General features: G+C 40.6%; 1 protein-coding gene across 1 annotated transcript in view; it reads left to right on the forward strand.

Moving 5' to 3' along the window:
• The window catches only part of LOC124112524 (CD109 antigen-like), a 47,190-nt gene extending 26,654 nt beyond the window's left edge, over window positions 1-20,536 (forward strand). Inside the window, exons 24-36 of the mRNA XM_048397547.1 lie at window positions 3,076-3,247; window positions 4,013-4,201; window positions 5,137-5,215; window positions 5,377-5,548; window positions 7,311-7,412; window positions 7,738-7,915; window positions 8,129-8,364; window positions 8,689-8,850; window positions 10,567-10,629; window positions 12,386-12,525; window positions 17,152-17,326; window positions 19,488-19,593; window positions 20,249-20,536. Of these exons, the coding sequence (XP_048253504.1) occupies window positions 3,076-3,247; window positions 4,013-4,201; window positions 5,137-5,215; window positions 5,377-5,548; window positions 7,311-7,412; window positions 7,738-7,915; window positions 8,129-8,364; window positions 8,689-8,850; window positions 10,567-10,629; window positions 12,386-12,525; window positions 17,152-17,326; window positions 19,488-19,593; window positions 20,249-20,430 (1,956 nt within the window). The 3' untranslated portion in view covers window positions 20,431-20,536. The remainder of the gene's footprint in view (window positions 1-3,075; window positions 3,248-4,012; window positions 4,202-5,136; window positions 5,216-5,376; window positions 5,549-7,310; window positions 7,413-7,737; window positions 7,916-8,128; window positions 8,365-8,688; window positions 8,851-10,566; window positions 10,630-12,385; window positions 12,526-17,151; window positions 17,327-19,487; window positions 19,594-20,248) is intronic.
• The last annotated feature ends 412 nt before the right edge of the window (window positions 20,537-20,948 follow it).

Consider the following 20,948-nt stretch of genomic DNA (forward strand, 5'->3'; position numbering starts at 1 on the left):
ACATACATTTTATTACATACAGTATTACACATCAGTTTAGAACATACATTTTATTACATACATTATTACACATCTGTTTAGAACCTACATTTTATTACATACAGTATTACACATCAGTTTAGAACCTACATTTTATTACATGCATACAGTATTACACATCAGTTTAGAACATACATTTTATTACATACAGTATTACACATCTGTTTAGAACATACATTTTATTACATACAGTATTACACATCTGTTTAGAACATACATTTTATTACATACATTATTACACATCTGTTTAGAACATACATTTTATTACATACAGTATTACACATCAGTTTAGAACCTACATTTTATTACATGCATACAGTATTACACATCAGTTTAGAACATACATTTTATTACATACATTATTACACATCTGTTTAGAACATACATTTTATTACATACATTATTACACATCAGTTTAGAACATACATTTTATTACATACAGTATTACACATCAGTTTAGAACATACATTTTATTACATACATTATTACACATCTGTTTAGAACATACATTTTATTACATACATTATTACACATCAGTTTAGAACCTACATTTTATTACATGCATACAGTATTACACATCAGTTTAGAACATACATTTTATTACATACATTATTACACATCTGTTTAGAACATACATTTTATTACATACATTATTACACATCTGTTTAGAACCTACATTTTATTACATGCATACATTATTACACATCAGTTTAGAACATACATTTTATTACATACATACAGTATTACACATCAATTTAGAACATACAATTTATTACATACATTATTACACATCAGTTTAGAACATACATTTTATTACATACAGTATTACACATCAATTTAGAACATACATTTTATTACATACATTATTACACATCTGTTTAGAACATACATTTTATTACATACAGTATTACACATCAGTTTAGAACCTACATTTTATTACATGCATACAGTATTACACATCTGTTTAGAACATACATTTTATTACATACATTATTACACATCAGTTTAGAACCTACATTTTATTACATGCATACAGTATTACACATCAGTTTAGAACATACATTTTATTACATACATTATTACACATCTGTTTAGAACATACATTTTATTACATACATTATTACACATCAGTTTAGAACCTACATTTTATTACATGCATACAGTATTACACATCAGTTTAGAACATACATTTTATTACATACATTATTACACATCTGTTTAGAACATACATTTTATTACATACAGTATTACACATCAGTTTAGAACATACATTTTATTACATACAGTATTACACATCAGTTTAGAACATACATTTTATTACATACATTATTACACATCTGTTAAGAACATACATTTTATTACATACAGTATTACACATCAGTTTAGAACCTACATTTTATTACATGCATACAGTATTACACATCAGTTTAGAACATACATTTTATTACATACATTATTACACATCTGTTTAGAACCTACATTTTATTACATACATTATTACACATCTGTTTAGAACCTACATTTTATTACATGCATACATTATTACACATCAGTTTAGAACATACATTTTATTACATACATACAGTATTACACATCAATTTAGAACATACAATTTATTACATACATTATTACACATCAGTTTAGAACATACATTTTATTACATACAGTATTACACATCAATTTAGAACATACATTTTATTACATACATTATTACACATCTGTTTAGAACATACATTTTATTACATACAGTATTACACATCAGTTTAGAACCTACATTTTATTACATGCATACAGTATTACACATCAGTTTAGAACATACATTTTATTACATACATTATTACACATCTGTTTAGAACATACATTTTATTACATACATTATTACACATCTGTTTAGAACCTACATTTTATTACATGCATACATTATTACACATCAGTTTAGAACATACATTTTATTACATACATACAGTATTACACATCAATTTAGAACATACAATTTATTACATACATTATTACACATCAGTTTAGAACATACATTTTATTACATACAGTATTACACATCAATTTAGAACATACATTTTATTACATACATTATTACACATCTGTTTAGAACATACATTTTATTACATACATTATTACACATCAGTTTAGAACCTACATTTTATTACATGCATACATTATTACACATCAGTTTAGAACATACATTTTATTACATACATTATTACACATCTGTTTAGAACATACATTTTATTACATACATTATTACACATCAGTTTAGAACCTACATTTTATTACATGCATACAGTATTACACATCAGTTTAGAACATACATTTTATTACATACATTATTACACATCTGTTTAGAACATACATTTTATTACATACAGTATTACACATCAGTTTAGAACATACATTTTATTACATACAGTATTACACATCAATTTAGAACATACATTTTATTACATACATTATTACACATCTGTTTAGAACATACATTTTATTACATACAGTATTACACATCAGTTTAGAACCTACATTTTATTACATGCATACAGTATTACACATCAGTTTAGAACATACATTTTATTACATACATTATTACACATCTGTTTAGAACATACATTTTATTACATACATTATTACACATCTGTTTAGAACCTACATTTTATTACATGCATACATTATTACACATCAGTTTAGAACATACATTTTATTACATACATACAGTATTACACATCAATTTAGAACATATATTTTATTACATGCATACAGTATTACACATTTTTAAATTAGTACATACATGTTATTGCATACATTACTACCCATAATACTCAAGTCTTTGTTCATATTCTGAAACTTGATAGGAAGAAGATGAAGATATAGTTCTCCCCCAAATTGTAATTAATCTGTTAATTAGTCTGAATAATTTATGGATGCTGACTTTCCTGAAATTAAATATGCATTTCAGTTATGACGAGTTGTAGATAATTTAAGATATAAGCAACTCGGATCAAATGTTTTTGTTATTGTGATTGTCAGCCTGATGGAGTGATGAACTACTATCACACCCCGTACCTCATCGATCTCATCACCTATGCCTCCATCATCAACCCCGATCTGGATGTTCCGGTGCCAGAACAGTTTGTTGTTCCCGAACAGCGATACCACCTGTATGTGCCTGGCTCACCCGAGGGGCATCTCAGTATTTTCGGTAAGCGCCACCACAAGTTGATCCAAGGCTATCACAGGTTTGTTCCTGTACTTTCTTGAAGGATTCACTTCCTCCGGTGATGTTTGGAGTGATGTTATGATAAACTGTTTCTTTAAAGCCTCCCTCACATGGGGAAATAGATGCTGACCTATCGTAACCTTGTACTTTGGCAATAGAACCACATACTTTCTGATCTAAATGCGGGGCGGTTGGATAGCCTCATGGTTAATGCTTTCCGCCATCACGCCACAGACCCGGGTTCAATTCCCCACATGGGTACATTGTGTGAAGCCCATTGCTGGTGCCCCCCACCGTGATATTGCTGGAATATTGCTAAAAGCGGTGTAAAACCATACTCACTCACTCAAATATGCAGATGGGCTGATATTTGCATACAGTTCGTTGTTTTTTTCCAAATCTATGGAGTCGATGGTGGAAATAATATTTTCAGAAAGTGTTTTGAAAAGAATTTATAGGCAGGTAAGAAAAAGACAACTGCCAAAAATGTGTATATTTTAATGAAGCAGGTTCACTTATGAAGCTACAGCATGTATTTTGCCAAGTCCTAGTTAGCAGACTTGGCAGGACGGGAAAAAAGACAATTTTCAAATTTCCGATTTTATTCCACTTTTGTACAATTTTTGTTTGAATGATTCGTCATCCAAGTATTTAGCAGTAGAAGTGTCTTTGAGGCTGATGTAGAGATATTAGTGTTACAGTGCCATATACTGTATGGGGGACATTGATACGTGTTCTAACTCTCAGGTGACGTGGTGACCCCTGGATTCTTTGAGGACTACCTGAATGCTGAGAATGTCTTGTGGCGTCCGTACGGGACCGGAGAGAACACCGCCTTCAACTTCGCCTACAATCTATTGACCTTGAGATTCATGAAGGCAAGCCAGCAGCTGAGTGAAGATGCTCTCCAGAAAGCTCTCTACTACATGAACATAGGTGGGCAGGATTGAACCTTCTAGACCTACTCCTGGTTTAGGCAAGGCTGGCAGCTCTGTCCATCGAAATATAAAGGTGGCTCAATTTGATCTGGTGGCCAGGCTTGCTGGCTTGTGTGTCATTGTTCCTTGCTAGATATTGCTCATAATATCCATCACTGGTTTGTCTGGTCCAGACTCGAGTATGACATGGTGCTGTGAGTTGTAATATTGATGAAGGGCTTAACACATCAAACAACCAAATGTTTTGCGCCACTCAATGGCAGCCATGCTTTTGGTCATTCACAGTCTGCACGGAGCTCCTGAGGAGTATACCGATGGGGATCAGATGGTTAAAACATGTGACCTGGTTGACTGTACCTTGACAATGGCTCCATGCTCATGCTATCAACCACTAGTTTGGCATCTCCAGATTGGACTACATACAGGCTGTCATTTTATTGCTTGGATAATGCTGACTTCAGTCTAAACAGCATCAATCACTGGGCTTAAGAAAATAATAGAATTGGTTCTCAGGCAATGACTTTTGAAAATATAGGGGCGGGCGGTGTTTTTTTTGTTTTTTTGCTTGTTCAAACTAGTATGTAGCCAAATAAACCTGGGAAAGGCCATCTACATAAACAAGCATCCAAACTCCTATTGCCGCCATGACTATAACACGAGATGCACAGTAAAGCAGTGTGCATGTCAAGGGAAGTAACTGTGTGCTATATTGGATTGCATTGTTTTTAACAGAGACCATGCTCTCTGTTTTTAAGTATTAGGATTTTTTGATTTTTTAAAAATGGAAATAAAAACGGAAAAAGCGGACTTCATGATGATGCAGGCGGTGCCTGAGAACCAAGACTATTGGTTTTTTTAGCCCTATGTACCATCAGATATATATATATATATATATTTGATGGTGATGTTGAGACACTTTCTGTGTTATTACAGTACTACAGAGACAGATGGGATACATGAATGATGACGGGTCCTTCCGCATGTTCCGCGATGACCCCAAACCCAGTCTGTGGTGAGTAGAGCTGTTGGCAGTGGACTTGTTATGAATGTATTTAAGGTGTTGAAAGTATGAACAGCCAGTATTAATGTAGATTGTTGCTCTAGATATGAACCATTTGTCTGGCTGGTCCCAAACCCTGTGCAACACATATTACTGCCTGTTGTATTACTTAGGTTGACGGCGTTCGTGGCCAAGAGTTTGCATCAGGGCAGGTTTGGCGAGTGGGAGCGTGACCTCTTCATCCCTCTCGAGCTCATCAATAAGATGGTGGTGTGGATCTGTCGTCAGCAGAATGAGACTGGTGCCTTCCATCAAGATTACTCTGTGGCATACGACAGGAAAATGGTGAGACTGTTTCTTTAAACACCTTCTCTTCATACTGATTATTTTTTTTTATAAATTCTATGTGAAACTGTATTTGTAAATCAGTTCCAAAATGTTGGATTAATGATGGGCCCTACACATCAACCCACTCACTCATCAATCTACCCTCCCAAAACAAACACTCAATCACTCACTCACTCAAACAACAAACCCACCCACCCATCCACTCATCCATCCACCCACCCATTTACCCACTCATCCATCCACACACTCATCCACCAACCCACTCATCCACCCACTCATCAATCCACACATCCACCCATCCACCCATCCATTCACCCACTCATCTATCCACACATCCACCCACCAACTCATCCACCCACCCACTCATCCACCCACACATCCACCCATTCCTCCCCCCACCCACTCATCCACCCACACATCCACCCACCCATTCCTCCACCCACCCACTCATCCACCCACTCATCCATCCACCCACCCACCCACTCATCCACCCACACATCCACCTCCACACCCACCCATTCCTCCATCCACACATCCACCCACCCACTCATCCACCCACCCACCCATTCCTCCACCCACACATCCACCCAAGCACTCATCCATCCACTCATCTATCTACCCACCCATCCACCCACCCATTCACCCACTCATCCACTCACACATCCGATCACCAACTCATCCACCCATTCCTCCACCCACACATCCACCCACCCACTCATCCACCCACACATCCACCCACCCATTCCTACACCCACACATCCACTCATCCACCCACTCATCCACCCATTCCTCCATCAACACATCCACCCACACACTCATAACCCACCCATTCCTACACCCACACATCCACTCATCCATCCACTCATCCATCCACCCACCCATCCACCCAACCATCCACCCACCCATTCACCCACCCATTCACCCACGCATCCACTCACACATCCACCCATTCTTCCACCCACCCACTCATCCACCCACTCATCCACCAACTCATCCACCCACTAATCCATCCACCCACCAACCAACTCATCCACCCACACATCCACCTCCGCACCCATCCATTCCTCCACTCACACATCCAACCACCAACTCATCCACCCACCCACCCACCCACACATCCACCCATTCCTCCACCCACACATCCACCCATTCTTCCACCCACCCACTCATCCACCCACTCATCCACCAACTCATCCACCCACTAATCCATCCACCCACCAACCAACTCATCCACCCACACATCCACCTCCGCACCCATCCATTCCTCCATCCACACATCCACCCACACAAACATACACCCACCCACCCACCCACCCACCCATTCCTCCACCCACTCATCCATCCACACATCCACTCATCCACCTCCGCACCCATCCATTCCTCCATCCACACATCCACCCACACACTCATCCACCCACCCACCCACCCACCCATTCCTCCATCCACACATCCACCCACACGTTCATCCATCCACTCATCCACCCACACATCCATCCACTCATCCACCCACCCACTCATCCACACACATATCCGCCCACTCATCCACCCACTCATCCACCCACTCATCCACACACATATCCACCCACATATCCACCCACTCATCCACTCACTCATCCACCCACTCATCCACCCACCTCCTCATTCACCCGTCCCCTCACTCATCCACCCACTCATCCACTCACTCATCCACCCACTCATCCACTCACTCATCCACCCACTCATCCACTCACTCACTCACTGACTGATGTTATCTGTGCAGGCTTCCGGTGACAATATCCTCAACCAGAGACTGTATGACGACCCAATATCACTGACAGCGTACGTTCTCATAGCTCTGTACGAAACAACAGATGTTTCAGAGGTAAGTAAAAGATCATTAGAAATTTCAACACTTCTCAGAAAATTGTTGCAAAACTTGTTCTATAGATCTAAATGAGTGCTGTCAAAGTTCTCTCCCTTATCCATCCAGGATGTGCTGATTGTGGTTTTGAATCCCACATTTGCTCAAGTGATTGTCCTTGCTTTGCCAGCACTATTTTTGTGTTTCCCCCAAAGTGATAATGCTTCACTTAGGGCTTTCCACCGACATTGATATGACATATGGTGATATAAGTAAAATAATCATCTCATCCGAGTTAATCCAATCTCACTCACGCCTCCTCAGCCAGAATACGCCTCTCTTCCAGGATGCACTGGCATGCTTGGACTCAGCCAGAGCCAATGCAGCGAACTACCTGGCCAATAAAGTGAATGCCATCCCCTCCACGGCCACATTCCAGCTGGCCATCACATCCTACGCCCTCTCCCTCAGCCAGGAGAAGAGTCGCACAGCCTTTGATAAACTCTGGGCTACCAGGAGATCAAGTAAGTGCTGGACAAACCTTCTAAGATAAAGTACTGACTAATATGTTGTGACATCAGTCACCTTGTTGCTACAGTGTACCAAGTCATATTCCCTACACATTATTCAAATTAGTTTTAGTTTCCATAACAACCAACAGGGCAGGATCTGTGCCTTGGTGCCATCCTACCCTGGTGGTGTGGTTTTAGTTTTAATATTTTGATTCTCCTTTTCAGGTACTGATACCTACTTTGCCGATGATGAAGTGCCTCCCAACCCGTCAGAAATTGTAAACACTGTTCGTTTCCTGAAGCCTCGCCAGGAACTTCGCAATGATGCCTACGCAGTGCAATCGACAGCATACGCTCTGATGGCATACATCAACAACAATGGCATCAAGTTCGAAAGGGATTCCATGATGCGCTGGCTCCAGACGATGAGGAACAGCATTGGAGGGTTTGCTTCTACACAGGTACTGTGCAGAGTTACTTCCCTTAATATTGTACGTTCGAATCCTTACACTACGTTTTTGAAAATGTTTGTCAATGTGTGCTTGTGGGATTCATGAAAGTGGTAAATGTCTAAGATCGGCTTTCCTCCTACATTAAGCTGAAATTTTGTGATATAACTGCAATAATATTAAAAGCAGCGTTGAACCAAACTGACACTCCATTGAGTGAAGTAGTTTCAGGAATGGATTGTTTCTTTTGTCCCCAAATGACTTTTGATTCCATTTGAAGAACTCCAATGTTCTGCACCGTGAAACTTCGACTACAATATTTCTCATCATTTTCAGGATACTCTGGTTGCCATGGAAGCATTGTTCAGGTTCACTCAAGTTGACCCCAACAGAAATGTCTTTGACATGATGGTGAAGTTGGAATCTACTGCCTCCCCAAATTGGGCTGAGATCCGATCCTTCACCAAGGCCAACTACACAAGACTGCAGAATGCCTATGTGAGTATTCAGCCATTGCACTGTAGGCTCAAAGGCAGAGTTCTGTCCCTTAGTCATGTCAGGATCAGAATGTGGGTTTGAAGCCAAAATGCCTCCACTTTATTATGATCTTGGTTTGTCAGCACCTCTCTCAGTCCTCTTCAGTTTCACCAGAGTGGTAAAGGTCCAACAAACAGAGACACGTGATTGGCTTAGGATCCGGGAATTTTGGAAGTACGTCTTCTGGGTAGCTCCCATTCTATTTTTTGAACTCATCTCAATAGCAGACCTGACTTGGAACCAAACTGCCTTTCTGTTTTGCATAAGACATGTGACCTTCTAGGCCATTGGACATGGCGGAAAACTTGGCATTCGGTCATAAAGCTTATTTTACAAGCAAGGGCGGTTCTTCATACATATGTGGTTGTTCTAACAGGAAGAGGTATTTGATGCTTACATGGCTGATATAACAGCAAGAGGTATTTGATGCTTATATGGTTGTTATAACAGCAAGAGGTATTTGATGCTTATATGGTTGTTATAACAGCAAGAGGTATTTGATGCTTACATGGTTGTTATAACAGCAAGAGGTATTTGATGCTTTTATGGATGTTAAAACAGTATGAGGTATTTGATGCCTATATGGTTGTTATGACAGCAAGAGGTATTTGATGCTTATATGGTTGTTATAACAGCAAGAGGTATTTGATGCTTATATGGTTGTTATAACAGCAAGAGGTATTTGATGCTTATATGGTTGTTATAACAGCAAGAGGTATTTGATGCTTACATGGTTGTTATGGCAGCAAGAGGTATTTGATGCTTATATGGTTGTTATAACAGCAAGAGGTATTTGATGCTTATATGGTTGTTACGACAGCAAGAGGTATTTGATGCTTATATGGTTGTTATAACAGCAAGAGGTATTTGATGCTTATATGGTTGTTACGACAGCAAGAGGTATTTGATGCTTATATGGTTGTTATAACAGCAAGAGGTATTTGATGCTTATATGGTTGTTATAACAGCAAGAGGAATTCGACCTTTGCTGGAAGACGTCTTTGAAACTTACAGTAAACTATGGTTATAACGAATTCAAAGCGACCACTAATTTTAGTTTGTTATAACTGTAGTTCGCATATATATGGCAAATGGACGGGACTAAAAGAGTTTGTTATATCCTTCAGTTTGTTATAAATAAACATAGTTTACTGTATGCTCATTGTTATGTCAGACAATATTCAGCAGCTCCAGCCTTTGGTGTCTACACTTCACAACTTTTGACATACAATTGAACATGCCCTTTCTACAACGATTTCAAAGAGCGATATATACGACTCTTGCCCAAAAGTTGTGTGATCAAGGTTCCAAAATTCAAGGCCTCAATAAAGCTTCCATGGTTTTATGGTCGACTTATGGAGGACATTTCCAAATTTGACGCATCATAAGCAATTCCCTATATTTGGCCGGTTCCATATTTTGGTACTGTGTTTTTTTAGGTGAACAATTGACTTGCCCTTGCATGTGTTTGTGACAGGTGACACCCATGGGACAGGATATGCTCACAAATTGGCAACACCTGGTATTTTCACTATTTGTTAGTTATCACATGCTCATGACATTGTCAGAATCATACCATGAACGCTGCTTTCCGTACAGATTTCTTATGATTACGGAAATGTTTGTCACTTTTGTTGAATGTTGCTGTAGGTATTTAGAATCTTGTTGTGTTTCTAGCTTCCTATTGTGTACGGTGCCATGAAGATCCTGGCCCAGGGCACAGGTCGCGCCCTAATGCAGGTATGTAATACATACAGTATCCCCTTGCTATTGCCCTCTTCAATAACTTGGTTATAGCGCATGGTAAAGCATGGCTCCCAAATTTACTAGCATTTTTAATAAACTCACGTTTTCCAATAACACGATGTTTTCCCCCAATCTCAGAAAACATTATTAGCAGATCACATAACACTGGAAATACAAGTCGACAAATCTGAACTGAAGTACGCAATTTAATCCTATTATTATGATATCTGGTTATAAAAAAATTGTTCATCTGGACTAATGTTTGCAATATATTTCATTAATTTTATGAAAAATGTCATTCAATGATTATAATAATGATTATAATAATAATGTTAACAATAATTTCGGGGAAATCGTAAGGGAAGTGATTGGTAGATTGCACAACTCACAGTTGACGCCGGGAAACAAACTTTAGTTTCAAGAGAATGGATGCACATATCATGAAGGCTGTACCATGACTCGCAAAAAGTCATATTTGAGGCAGTTTTACAATTAAATGTCAACGTAACGTTTTCACAATCGGAATACATGCAGCGCGGGAAGTCCCTATGGTGACTCGTCAAATTGTTCCATGCGTAAAAATATCCTGAATACCACCTGTACCAAAGTGCTACGCTTATGGTTCTTATAATTCTAAGTATTTATGGTGGAAGCTGCAACTGAAATAACACTATATTGGAATATATCATTCCTGATAAAAAAATAATTTCAGATACAATTTCTTCCGACCATTGCATCACCGGGTACTTATTAACTGAATCACTGGTAGATTGGGAGACAACGTGTGTACAGCTGATTGCTATTTCCGGCTTAGGTTATGAGAAGAAATAATCGTAATCTTAATCTCTGCATATAAAACAATGCCTTGGAGAGACGGAAATACATTTTAAATAGTAACTCATCATGTCTTTTGATGTTTTATATCAAATTTCATATTTTTAATGACCAAGTTTGTTATACCTGTTTATTCACCTGAATTCGCTAAAGGGATACGATGTGTTGTTTTTTTAAAGCACATATTAATACTTGATAAATCTTTTTTCACACTGTGAATCATCAACAACTTCTATTCTAATCTTTTTTGAAACTCTGAAACGTGCAACGTAGATCGTGTTAGGTAGGCAGAGCATGTATACAGAGCATGTTCCAGGGCATATTAAGAGCAGAATGGGCCCCAGACAAGCATTTAGTGTCAAGGCTAAAATGTTTTACCAATGCCCTGGTGCATAACAATTTATGTTGTGCTGTGTCAGCACTAAGTAACAGTTAACAGTAAGACTTGTATGCATTGTTGACTTGCATCCAGGCTATGTGAAATGTTCTACCTTGCACGTGACTTCAATGCAGCCTAGACCGCCTCCGTGGTCCAGTAGTAGACCGTCCGCCCGGAGACAGTAGGTCAGGGGTTCGATCCCTGACAGTGTCATACTAAAAAACGTTAATAGATGGTACTTGTTGTTATCCTGTCTGGCGCTCGGCATTAAGGGGCTAAAACAAGGACTTGGAGTCAGTATTCTGTGTCTGAGTAGGGTATTCATGTTAAACTGCGGCATGGTGTCTCAGTGGGCTAGCACTTTCAATCGGCACCAGTCCGGACTAGCACAAGCAGCCACACACATACACACACGTGCGTGCACATGGCTACATGAGAGCAATAATCTTGGATGCGACATTAAACCCCATTTCAACTCACATCAATGCAGTCAAAGGATATGTACAAACCAGTGATGCATCTCCCTGTTTACTGCAGCTGACAACCACTGGGAATGTTGAGTATCCGCTCCTGCTGAAACCAACACAGGATGGAATTAGGTTCTTTGACCTGATAATCGACTCCATCTACTTCTCGGGAAGGAACTTCTCTGTGATGCACATGTCTCCTTGTGTCAGGTGGGTTAGCTAGCATCCCTCCAACACTCAGCTTGGTCTAACTGCATCCCTCCAACACTTAGCTTGGTCTAACTGCATCCCTCCAACACTTAGCTTGGTCTAACTGCATCCCTCCAACACTCAGCTTGGTCTAACTGCATCCCTCCAACACTCAGCTTGGTCTAACTGCATCCCTCCAACACTTAGCTTGGTCTAACTGTATTCCTCTAACACTTAGCTTGGTCTAACTGCATCCCTCCAACACTCAGCTTGGTCTAACTGTATTCCTCTAACACTTAGCTTGGTCTAACTGCATCCCTCCAACACTTAGCTTGGTCTAACTGCATCCCTCCAACACTTAGCTTGGTCTAACTGTATTCCTCTAACACTTAGCTTGGTCTAACTGCATCCCTCCAACACTTAGCTTGGTCTAACTGCATCCCTCCAACACTTAGCTTGGTCTAACTGCATCCCTCCAACACTTAGCTTGGTCTAACTGCATCCCTCCAACACTAAGCTTGGTCTAACTGCATCCCTCCAACACTCAGCTTGGTCTAACTGCATCCCTCCAACACTCAGCTTGGTCTAACTGTATTCCTCCAACACTTAGCTTGGTCTAACTGCATCCCTCCAACACTTAGCTTGGTCTAACTGCATCCCTCCAACACTTAGCTTGGTCTAACTGCATCCCTCCAACACTTAGCTTGGTCTAACTGCATCCCTCCAACACTTAGCTTGGTCTAACTGCATCCCTCCAACACTTAGCTTGGTCTAACTGCATCCCTCCAACACTTAGCTTGGTCTAACTGCATCCCTCCAACACTTAGCTTGGTCTAACTGCATCCCTCCAACACTTAGCTTGGTCTAACTGCATCCCTCCAACACTTAGCTTGGTCTAATTGCATCCCTCCAACACTTAGCTTGGTCTAACTGCATCCCTCCAACACTTAGCTTGGTCTAACTGTATCCCTCCAACACTTAGCTTGGTCTAACTGTATTCCTCCAACACTTAGCTTGGTCTAACTGGATCCCTCCAACACTTAGCTTGGTCTAACTGCATCCCTCCAACACTTAGCTTGGTCTAACTGTATCCCTCCAACACTTAGCTTGGTCTAACTGTATTCCTCCAACACTTAGCTTGGTCTAACTGTATCCCTCCAACACTTAGCTTGGTCTAACTGCATCCCTCCAACACTTACCATGGTCTAACTGTATTCCTCTGACGCTCAGCTTGGTCTAACTGTATTCCTTCGAAACTGAGCTTGGTCTAACTGTATTCCTCTGACGCCCAGCTTGGTCTAACTGTATCCCTCCAACACTTAGCTTGGTCTAACTGTATCCCTCCAACACTTAGCTTGGTCTAACTGTATCCCTCCAACACTTAGCTTGGTCTAACTGTATTCCTCTGACGCTCAGCTTGGTCTAACTGTATCCCTCCAACACTTAGCTTGGTCTAACTGTATTCCTCTGACGCTCAGCTTGGTCTAACTGTATTCCTTCGACACTCAGCTTGGTCTAACTGTATTCCTCTGACGCTCAGCTTGGTCTAACTGTATTCCTTCGACACTCAGCTTGGTCTAACTATATTCCTCCAACACTCAGCTTGGTCTAACTGTATTCCTCCAACACTCAGCTTGGTCTAACTGTATTCCTCCAACACTTAGCTTGGTCTAACTGTATTCCTCGGACACTCAGCTTGGTCTAACTGTATTCCCTCAACACTCAGCTTGGTCCAACTGTATTCCTCTGATGCTCAGCTTGGACTAACCGTATTCCTCTGACACTCAGCTTGGTCTAACTGTATTCCTCTGACACTCAGGTTAGTCTAACTGTATTCCTCCGACACTTAGCTTGGTCTAACTGTATTCCTCCAACACTCAGCTTGGTCTAACTGTATTCCTCCGACACTTAGCTTGGTCTAACTGTATTCCTCTGACGCTCAGCTTGGTCAAACTGTATTCCTCTGATGCTCAGCTTGGTCTAACTGTATTCCTCCGACACTCAGCTTGGTCTAACTGTATTCCTCCGACACTTAGCTTGGTCTAACTGTATTCCTCTGATGCTCAGCTTGGTCTAACTGTATTCCTCTGATGCTCAGCTTGGTCTAACTGTATTCCTCTGATGCTCAGCTTGGTCTAACTGTATTCCTCCGACACTCAGCTTGGTCTAACTGTATTCCTCCGACACTTAGCTTGGTCTAACTGTATTCCTCTGACGCTCAGCTTGGTCAAACTGTATTCCTCCAACACTCAGCTTGGTCTAACTGTATTCCTCCAACACTTAGCTTGGTCTAACTGTATTCCCTCAACACTCAGCTTGGTCAAACTGTATTCCTCTGACACTCAGCTTGGTCTAACTGTATTCCCTCAACACTCAGCTTGGTCAAACTGTATTCCCTCAACACTCAGCTTGGTCCAACTGTATTCATTCAACACTCAGCTTGGTCTAACTGTATTCCTCTGACACTCAGGTCAGTCTAACTGTATTCCTCGGACACTCAGCTTGGTCTAACTGTATTCCTCCGACACTTAGCCTCGTCTAACTGTATTCCTCCGACACTCAGCTTGGTCTAACTGTATCCTCCAACACTCAGCTTGGTCTAACTGTATTCCTCTGATGCTCAGCTTGGTCTAACTGTATTCCTCTGATGCTCAGCTTGGTCTAACTGTATTCCTCCGACACTCAGCTTGGTCTAACTGTATCCTCCGACACTCAGCTTGGTCTAACTGTATTCCTCGGACACTCAGCTTGGTCTAACTGTATTCCTCCGACACTTAGCTTCGTCTAACTGTATTCCTCCGACGCTCAGCTTGGTCTAACTGTATCCTCCGACACTCAGCTTGGTCTAACTGTAATCCTCTGACACTCAGCTTGGTCTAACTGTATTCCTCTGACACTCAGCTTGGTCTAACTGTATTCCTCAAAGAGTAAGCTTGGTGTAACTGTATAACTTTGTCTAAGGCTAAAAAAAAATGAAGTTACTTCCCTTTACATGCGCACTGCTTTAAGGTCATGGTGGCAATAGGAGTTTGATTGCTTGTTTATGTAGGGAGGCCCTTTCCAAGATCTATACACAACTGTTTATTTGGTAAGATGCTTGTTTGAACAAGGGAAAAAAAACCCACACTGCCCGCCCGCACTATATTTTCAAAAGTCATTGCCTAATAACCAATTCTCTGGGGTTTTTTTTAAGCCTAACTTGTATGCCTCTGCCATTGATCTGGGTCTGTATTTCTCTGAGAATGAGCTTGGTCTGACTACATTCCTCTAACAGTGACCTTGATCTAACTATATTCCTTATAAACCGAGCTTGGTCTAACTGTATGCCTCTGAGATTGATCTGGGTCTGTTTTGCTCTGAGAGTGAGCTTGGTCTAACTGTATTCCTCTAACGCTCAGCTTGGTCTAACTGTATGCCTCTGAGATTGATCTGGGTCTGTTTTGCTCTGAGAGTGAGCTTGGTCTAACTGTATTCCTCTTATGCTCAGCTTGGTCTAACTGTATGCCTCTGAGATTGATCTGGGTCTATTTTGCTCTGAGAGTGAGCTTGGTCTAACTGTATTCCTCTTACGCTCAGCTTGGTCTAACTGTATGCCTCTGAGATTGATCTGGGTCTGTTTTGCTCTGAGAGTGAGCTTGGTCTAACTGTATTCCTCTTACGCTCAGCTTGGTCTAACTGTATGCCTCTGAGATTGATCTGGGTCTGTTTTGCTCTAAGAGTGAGCTTGGTCTAACTGTATTCCTCTTACGCTCAGCTTGGTCTAACTGTATGCCTCTGAGATTGATCTGGGTCTGTTTTGCTCTGAGAGTGAGCTTGGTCTAACTGTATTCCTCTTACGTTCAGCTTGGTCTAACTGTATGCCTCTGAGATTGATCTGGGTCTATTTTGCTCTGAGAGTGAGCTTGGTCTAACTGTATTCCTCTAAAAACAACCTGGATCAAACTGTATTCTGCTGAGAATGACCAGGGCCCATCTTTACCGTAATAATTATCCTTGAACTAAAGGTTAACTGTGGTAGGTCTGCCATGTTATGTGTCCTCAACAATGACAATGTTGTAATGAATGCTATGTGTCTGACAACTGGGAGTACACGATGGTGGTGTGTCACGTCATGTGTCCTCAACAATGACAATGTTGTAATGAATGCCATGTGTCTGACAGCTGGCCGTACACGGTGGTGGTCTGTCACGTCGTGTGTCCTCAACAATGACAATGTAGTAATGAATGCTATGTGTCTCACAGCTGGGAGTACACGGTGGTGGTCTGCCACGTCATGTGTCCTCAACAATGACAATGTTGTAATGAATGCCATGTGTCTGACAGCTGGGAGTACATGGTGGTGGTCTGCCACATCATGTGTCCTCAACAATGACAATGTTGTAATGAATGCCATGTGTCTGACAGCTGGGAGTACACGGTGGTGGTCTGTCACGTCGTGTGTCCTCAACACTGACAATGTTGTAATGAATGCTATGTGTCTCACAGCTGGGAGTACATGGTGGTGGTCTGCCACATCATGTGTCCTCAACAATGAAAATGTTGTAATGAATGCCATGTGTCTGACAGCTGGGAGTACATGGTGGTGGTCTGCCACGTCATGTGTCCTCAACAATGACAATGTTGTAATGAATGCTATGTGTCTCAAAGCTGGGAGTACACAGAGAAGAGTCTCAGCAGTGGTCTCGCTGTCCTGGAAATCGACATCCCCACTGGCTACATCATCATGAACAACACTCTACGCGAATACGTTCAATCCGGCATTGTGCCCAACCTGCGCCGAGCTGAGTTTTACGGCAGGAAACTTGTCTACTACTTTGAATATGTAAGTATCAATATTGACTAGTTTTTTAAATGTAATGAGACCAATTGTCATTTTTAATGTTGAAAGTCCTCATCCTGATGATTATCCCCCGCCCCAACGAAGTTGGCGGGGGATATAGAAATGGGTTCCGTCCATGTGTGTGTGTGTGTGTGTGTGTGTGTGTGTGTGTGTGTGTGTGTGTGTGTGTGTGTGTGTGTACGTTTCCATGGCAACAAGTTGGACTTAGGTTCTATAAGGGTGGTGTTTGTTTCTGGAGCGTAGCTCAAAAACCATTAAATCCTTTCTTACAAAACTTTGCATGTCTACTAGGCACATACTGAACTGGTGCCTTTTGCTATTTAGGAATTTTATAAATTTTTATTTTTTACGTTTCTATTGCAACAAGTTGGACTTAGGTTCTATAAGGGTGGTGTTCGTTTCCAGAGCATAACTCAAAAACTGTTAAATCCTTTATTACAAAACTTTGCATGTCTACTAGGCACATACTGAACTGGTGCCTTTTGCTATTTAGGAATTTTATACATTTTTATTTTTTACGTTTTCATTGCAACAAGTTGGACTTAGGTTCTATAGGGTAGAGTTTCTTTCCGGAGCATAACTCAGAACCCATTCAATACTTTCCAACAAAAACTGTGCATGTTTACCAGACACATACTGGACTGGTATCTCTTGCTATTTAGGAATTTTAGAAATTTTTATTTTTCACGTTTCCATTGCAATAAGTTGGACTTAGGTTCTACAGGGGTGGTGTTCGTTTCCAGAGTGTAACTCAAAAACCGTTAAATACTTTCTTACAAAACTTTGCATGTCTACCAGGCACATACTGAACTGGTGCCATTTGATATATAGCACTTTTAGAAATTTTTATTGTTTATGTTTCCATGACAACAAGTTGGATTTAAGTTTTAATATAGGGTTGGTTTACTTCAGTAGTATAACAAATAAACTGTTAAATATTTCCTTGCCAAACATTGCATGTCTATATATAAAGCGCATACTGAACTAGTGCCATTTGATATTAAGGAGTTTTAGAAATGTTTATTTTAGAATTTCCATTGCAGCTATTTTGACATGGGCTAAGAGAAATGTTGGATCAGTTACCTGGTTTGGGACCATAACGTGTTAAAATGGGCGGGGGATATAGATGACTTTGTCAACTATACGCTTGTTTAGACTGAAAATGGTGGTAGTCCTCGTTTCCGGAGCAGATCTTGAAAACCGTACCATATTTCTTCACCAAACATGGCACATATCTAGATCTAGTGGTGAACTGGTGCCTTTTGATAGTACTGGATTTTTAAAAAAGTTATTTTTTGAGTTTCCATGGCAATGACTTTGATTTAGACTGAAAATGGCGGTACTCCTCGTTTCCGGAGCAGATCTTGAAAACCGTACCATATTTCGTCACCAAACTTGGCACATAGATAGATCTAGTGTTGGACTGGTGCCTTTTGATAGTTTGGGATTTAAAAAAAAATTATTTTTCGAGTTTCCATGGCAACGACTTTGATTTAGACTGAAAATGGTGGTAGTCCTCGTTTCCGGAGCAGATCTTGAAAAACGTACTATATTTCTTTACAAAAAGGCCTAGCGAACATAGTTCCCAGGAGCTAATGCATTGCACACACCTGACATGTCATATTGGCGGGGGATATGAGTATTTCATGCTTGTTCCTTATAGCCTTGTGGTTAAAGCCGTCGCTCGTCACACCGAGCCCTGGGTTCGATTCCCCACATTGTGTGAAGCTCATTTCTGGTGATATTGCTGGAATATTGCTAAAAGCAGCGTAAATCCATACTCTCTCACTCACTCACTCAGTCATCTGTTGCTATATTGCTGATTAAAGTAGAACTGTCCAACAATATTTAAAAATACGTCCAGAGTTGGAATCAGTGTGTCTCCGACATTCATCCCATGTTGACTCACGGTTCAGGAAAAGATGTCTTGTAGGGTTTAGGGGCGGTGGGGTAGCCTTGTGGTTAAAGCCTTCGCTCATCACATCGAGACCCGTATTCTATTCCCAACATGGCTACAATGTGTGAAGCCCATTTCTGGTGATATTGCTGGAATATTGCTAAAAGCGGCGTAAATCCATACTCACTCACTCACTTGTAGGGTTCACGTTGCACAGTGACTTGTCATTACTGTTTTCTGTTACAGCTTGACCAGAGCAAGACCTGCGTATACTTCCGAGCAGATCAATGGTACCCAGTGGCCAACGCCACCATCCAACACCGCATGAGGGTGTACGACTACTATGAACCAGGTGAGGAGAAGGTTTGGGTATCTCACATCATAACCAGTAGTTCCCCACTTTATTATTGTGTAGACTGGCAACAGAAGCTTTGGGCTATCCACGCTGGAACATTCCTTCTGGGGGTGCATGACTGCTTGACAGAGCCTCTCTTGCCTGTAACCATGGTAACCCAAGAGAGTGGCTCAATGTAGGATCAAACTTAATTCACATAGTATTGTTTGTTTGTTTATTTGTTGTGTAACACTGCACTCAGCAATATTCCAGCTATATGGCAGCGGTCTGTAAATAATCAAGTCTGCACCAGATTGATATCATGAACATCGATCCACGCAATTGGGATACGATGGCATCCATCAACCAAGTCAGCGAGTCTGACCACCCGATCTCATTAGTCGCCTCTTACAACGAGCATAGTCACTTTTTACGTGACCTGTAATGGGATGTCCTCAGATCTTTGTTTAGCGTCAGCAAGAACTCAGATCAGATTTTAATGACCTTGTGATAAAACTAAAATTGAATCCACTATCTTACGTGTGCACCAAGATTGAACAAATGATAGTAAAGATATACAACGAGCAGGTCTGAGAAATTTATGTTGTGATGTCATATTTGTTCCAAATGTTGTAAATTAGATTGTTGATTTGAATGATTTGTTTATTTTCAGGAATGCACAATACATCGATGTATACAACTTACAACATGTTCATCATGAACATCTGTTTTGTGTGCGGTTCCTACCAATGCCCTTTCTGTCCCTCTTTCAACATCGCTGACGTCCTCCAAGCAAGCATCTCCATGACGACCGTCATGCTTGGATTCCTGATCAGACGATACTTGTTGCGGTGATAAAACAACAATTAAGTTGTAGCAGTTTCTTGAAGTATGAGCTAGTTGAAGAATCTGTTAATAATAGTATTAGGAGAATCCATGTCTTTAGACAGTTGTTGATGAAAGTGGGGGGGCGGGGGGGGAAGAATTTCAATTTTGTTTGCAAATGTATGTGAGCTTGATGAAATAAAATGCTCATGAAAAGTAAACTAAATAGGTATTGATTGTAAAGATGCCTTAATCCCCCCATCTTCCAGAGGCAAGTGAGTTAACTGGCTATAAAAGTCCAGGTTCAACCCTTGCCGAACTTGGCTGGTATAATGGAGTTACGTTTTGGCTGGACTAACGTGTCTATGCATAGTCCAATCAAAATCGCGAAACTAAATCAAAATCCGGTTGTAAACTGTTGTGCAGATTACGATCGATTGCACGATTTGCAAAGCATATGTACCGATAGCTCGTTGTCAACAGATATTTTACCAATCTTTTCATGTTTTTAATCAAGGTGCTCACTTGATTTGATGCACTTTGCGATG

The sequence above is a fragment of the Haliotis rufescens genome, unplaced genomic scaffold (assembly GCF_023055435.1).
Source record: "Haliotis rufescens isolate VD_foot unplaced genomic scaffold, xgHalRufe1.0.p SCAF_17, whole genome shotgun sequence".
NCBI classification, from domain to species: Eukaryota; Metazoa; Mollusca; class Gastropoda; order Lepetellida; family Haliotidae; genus Haliotis; species Haliotis rufescens.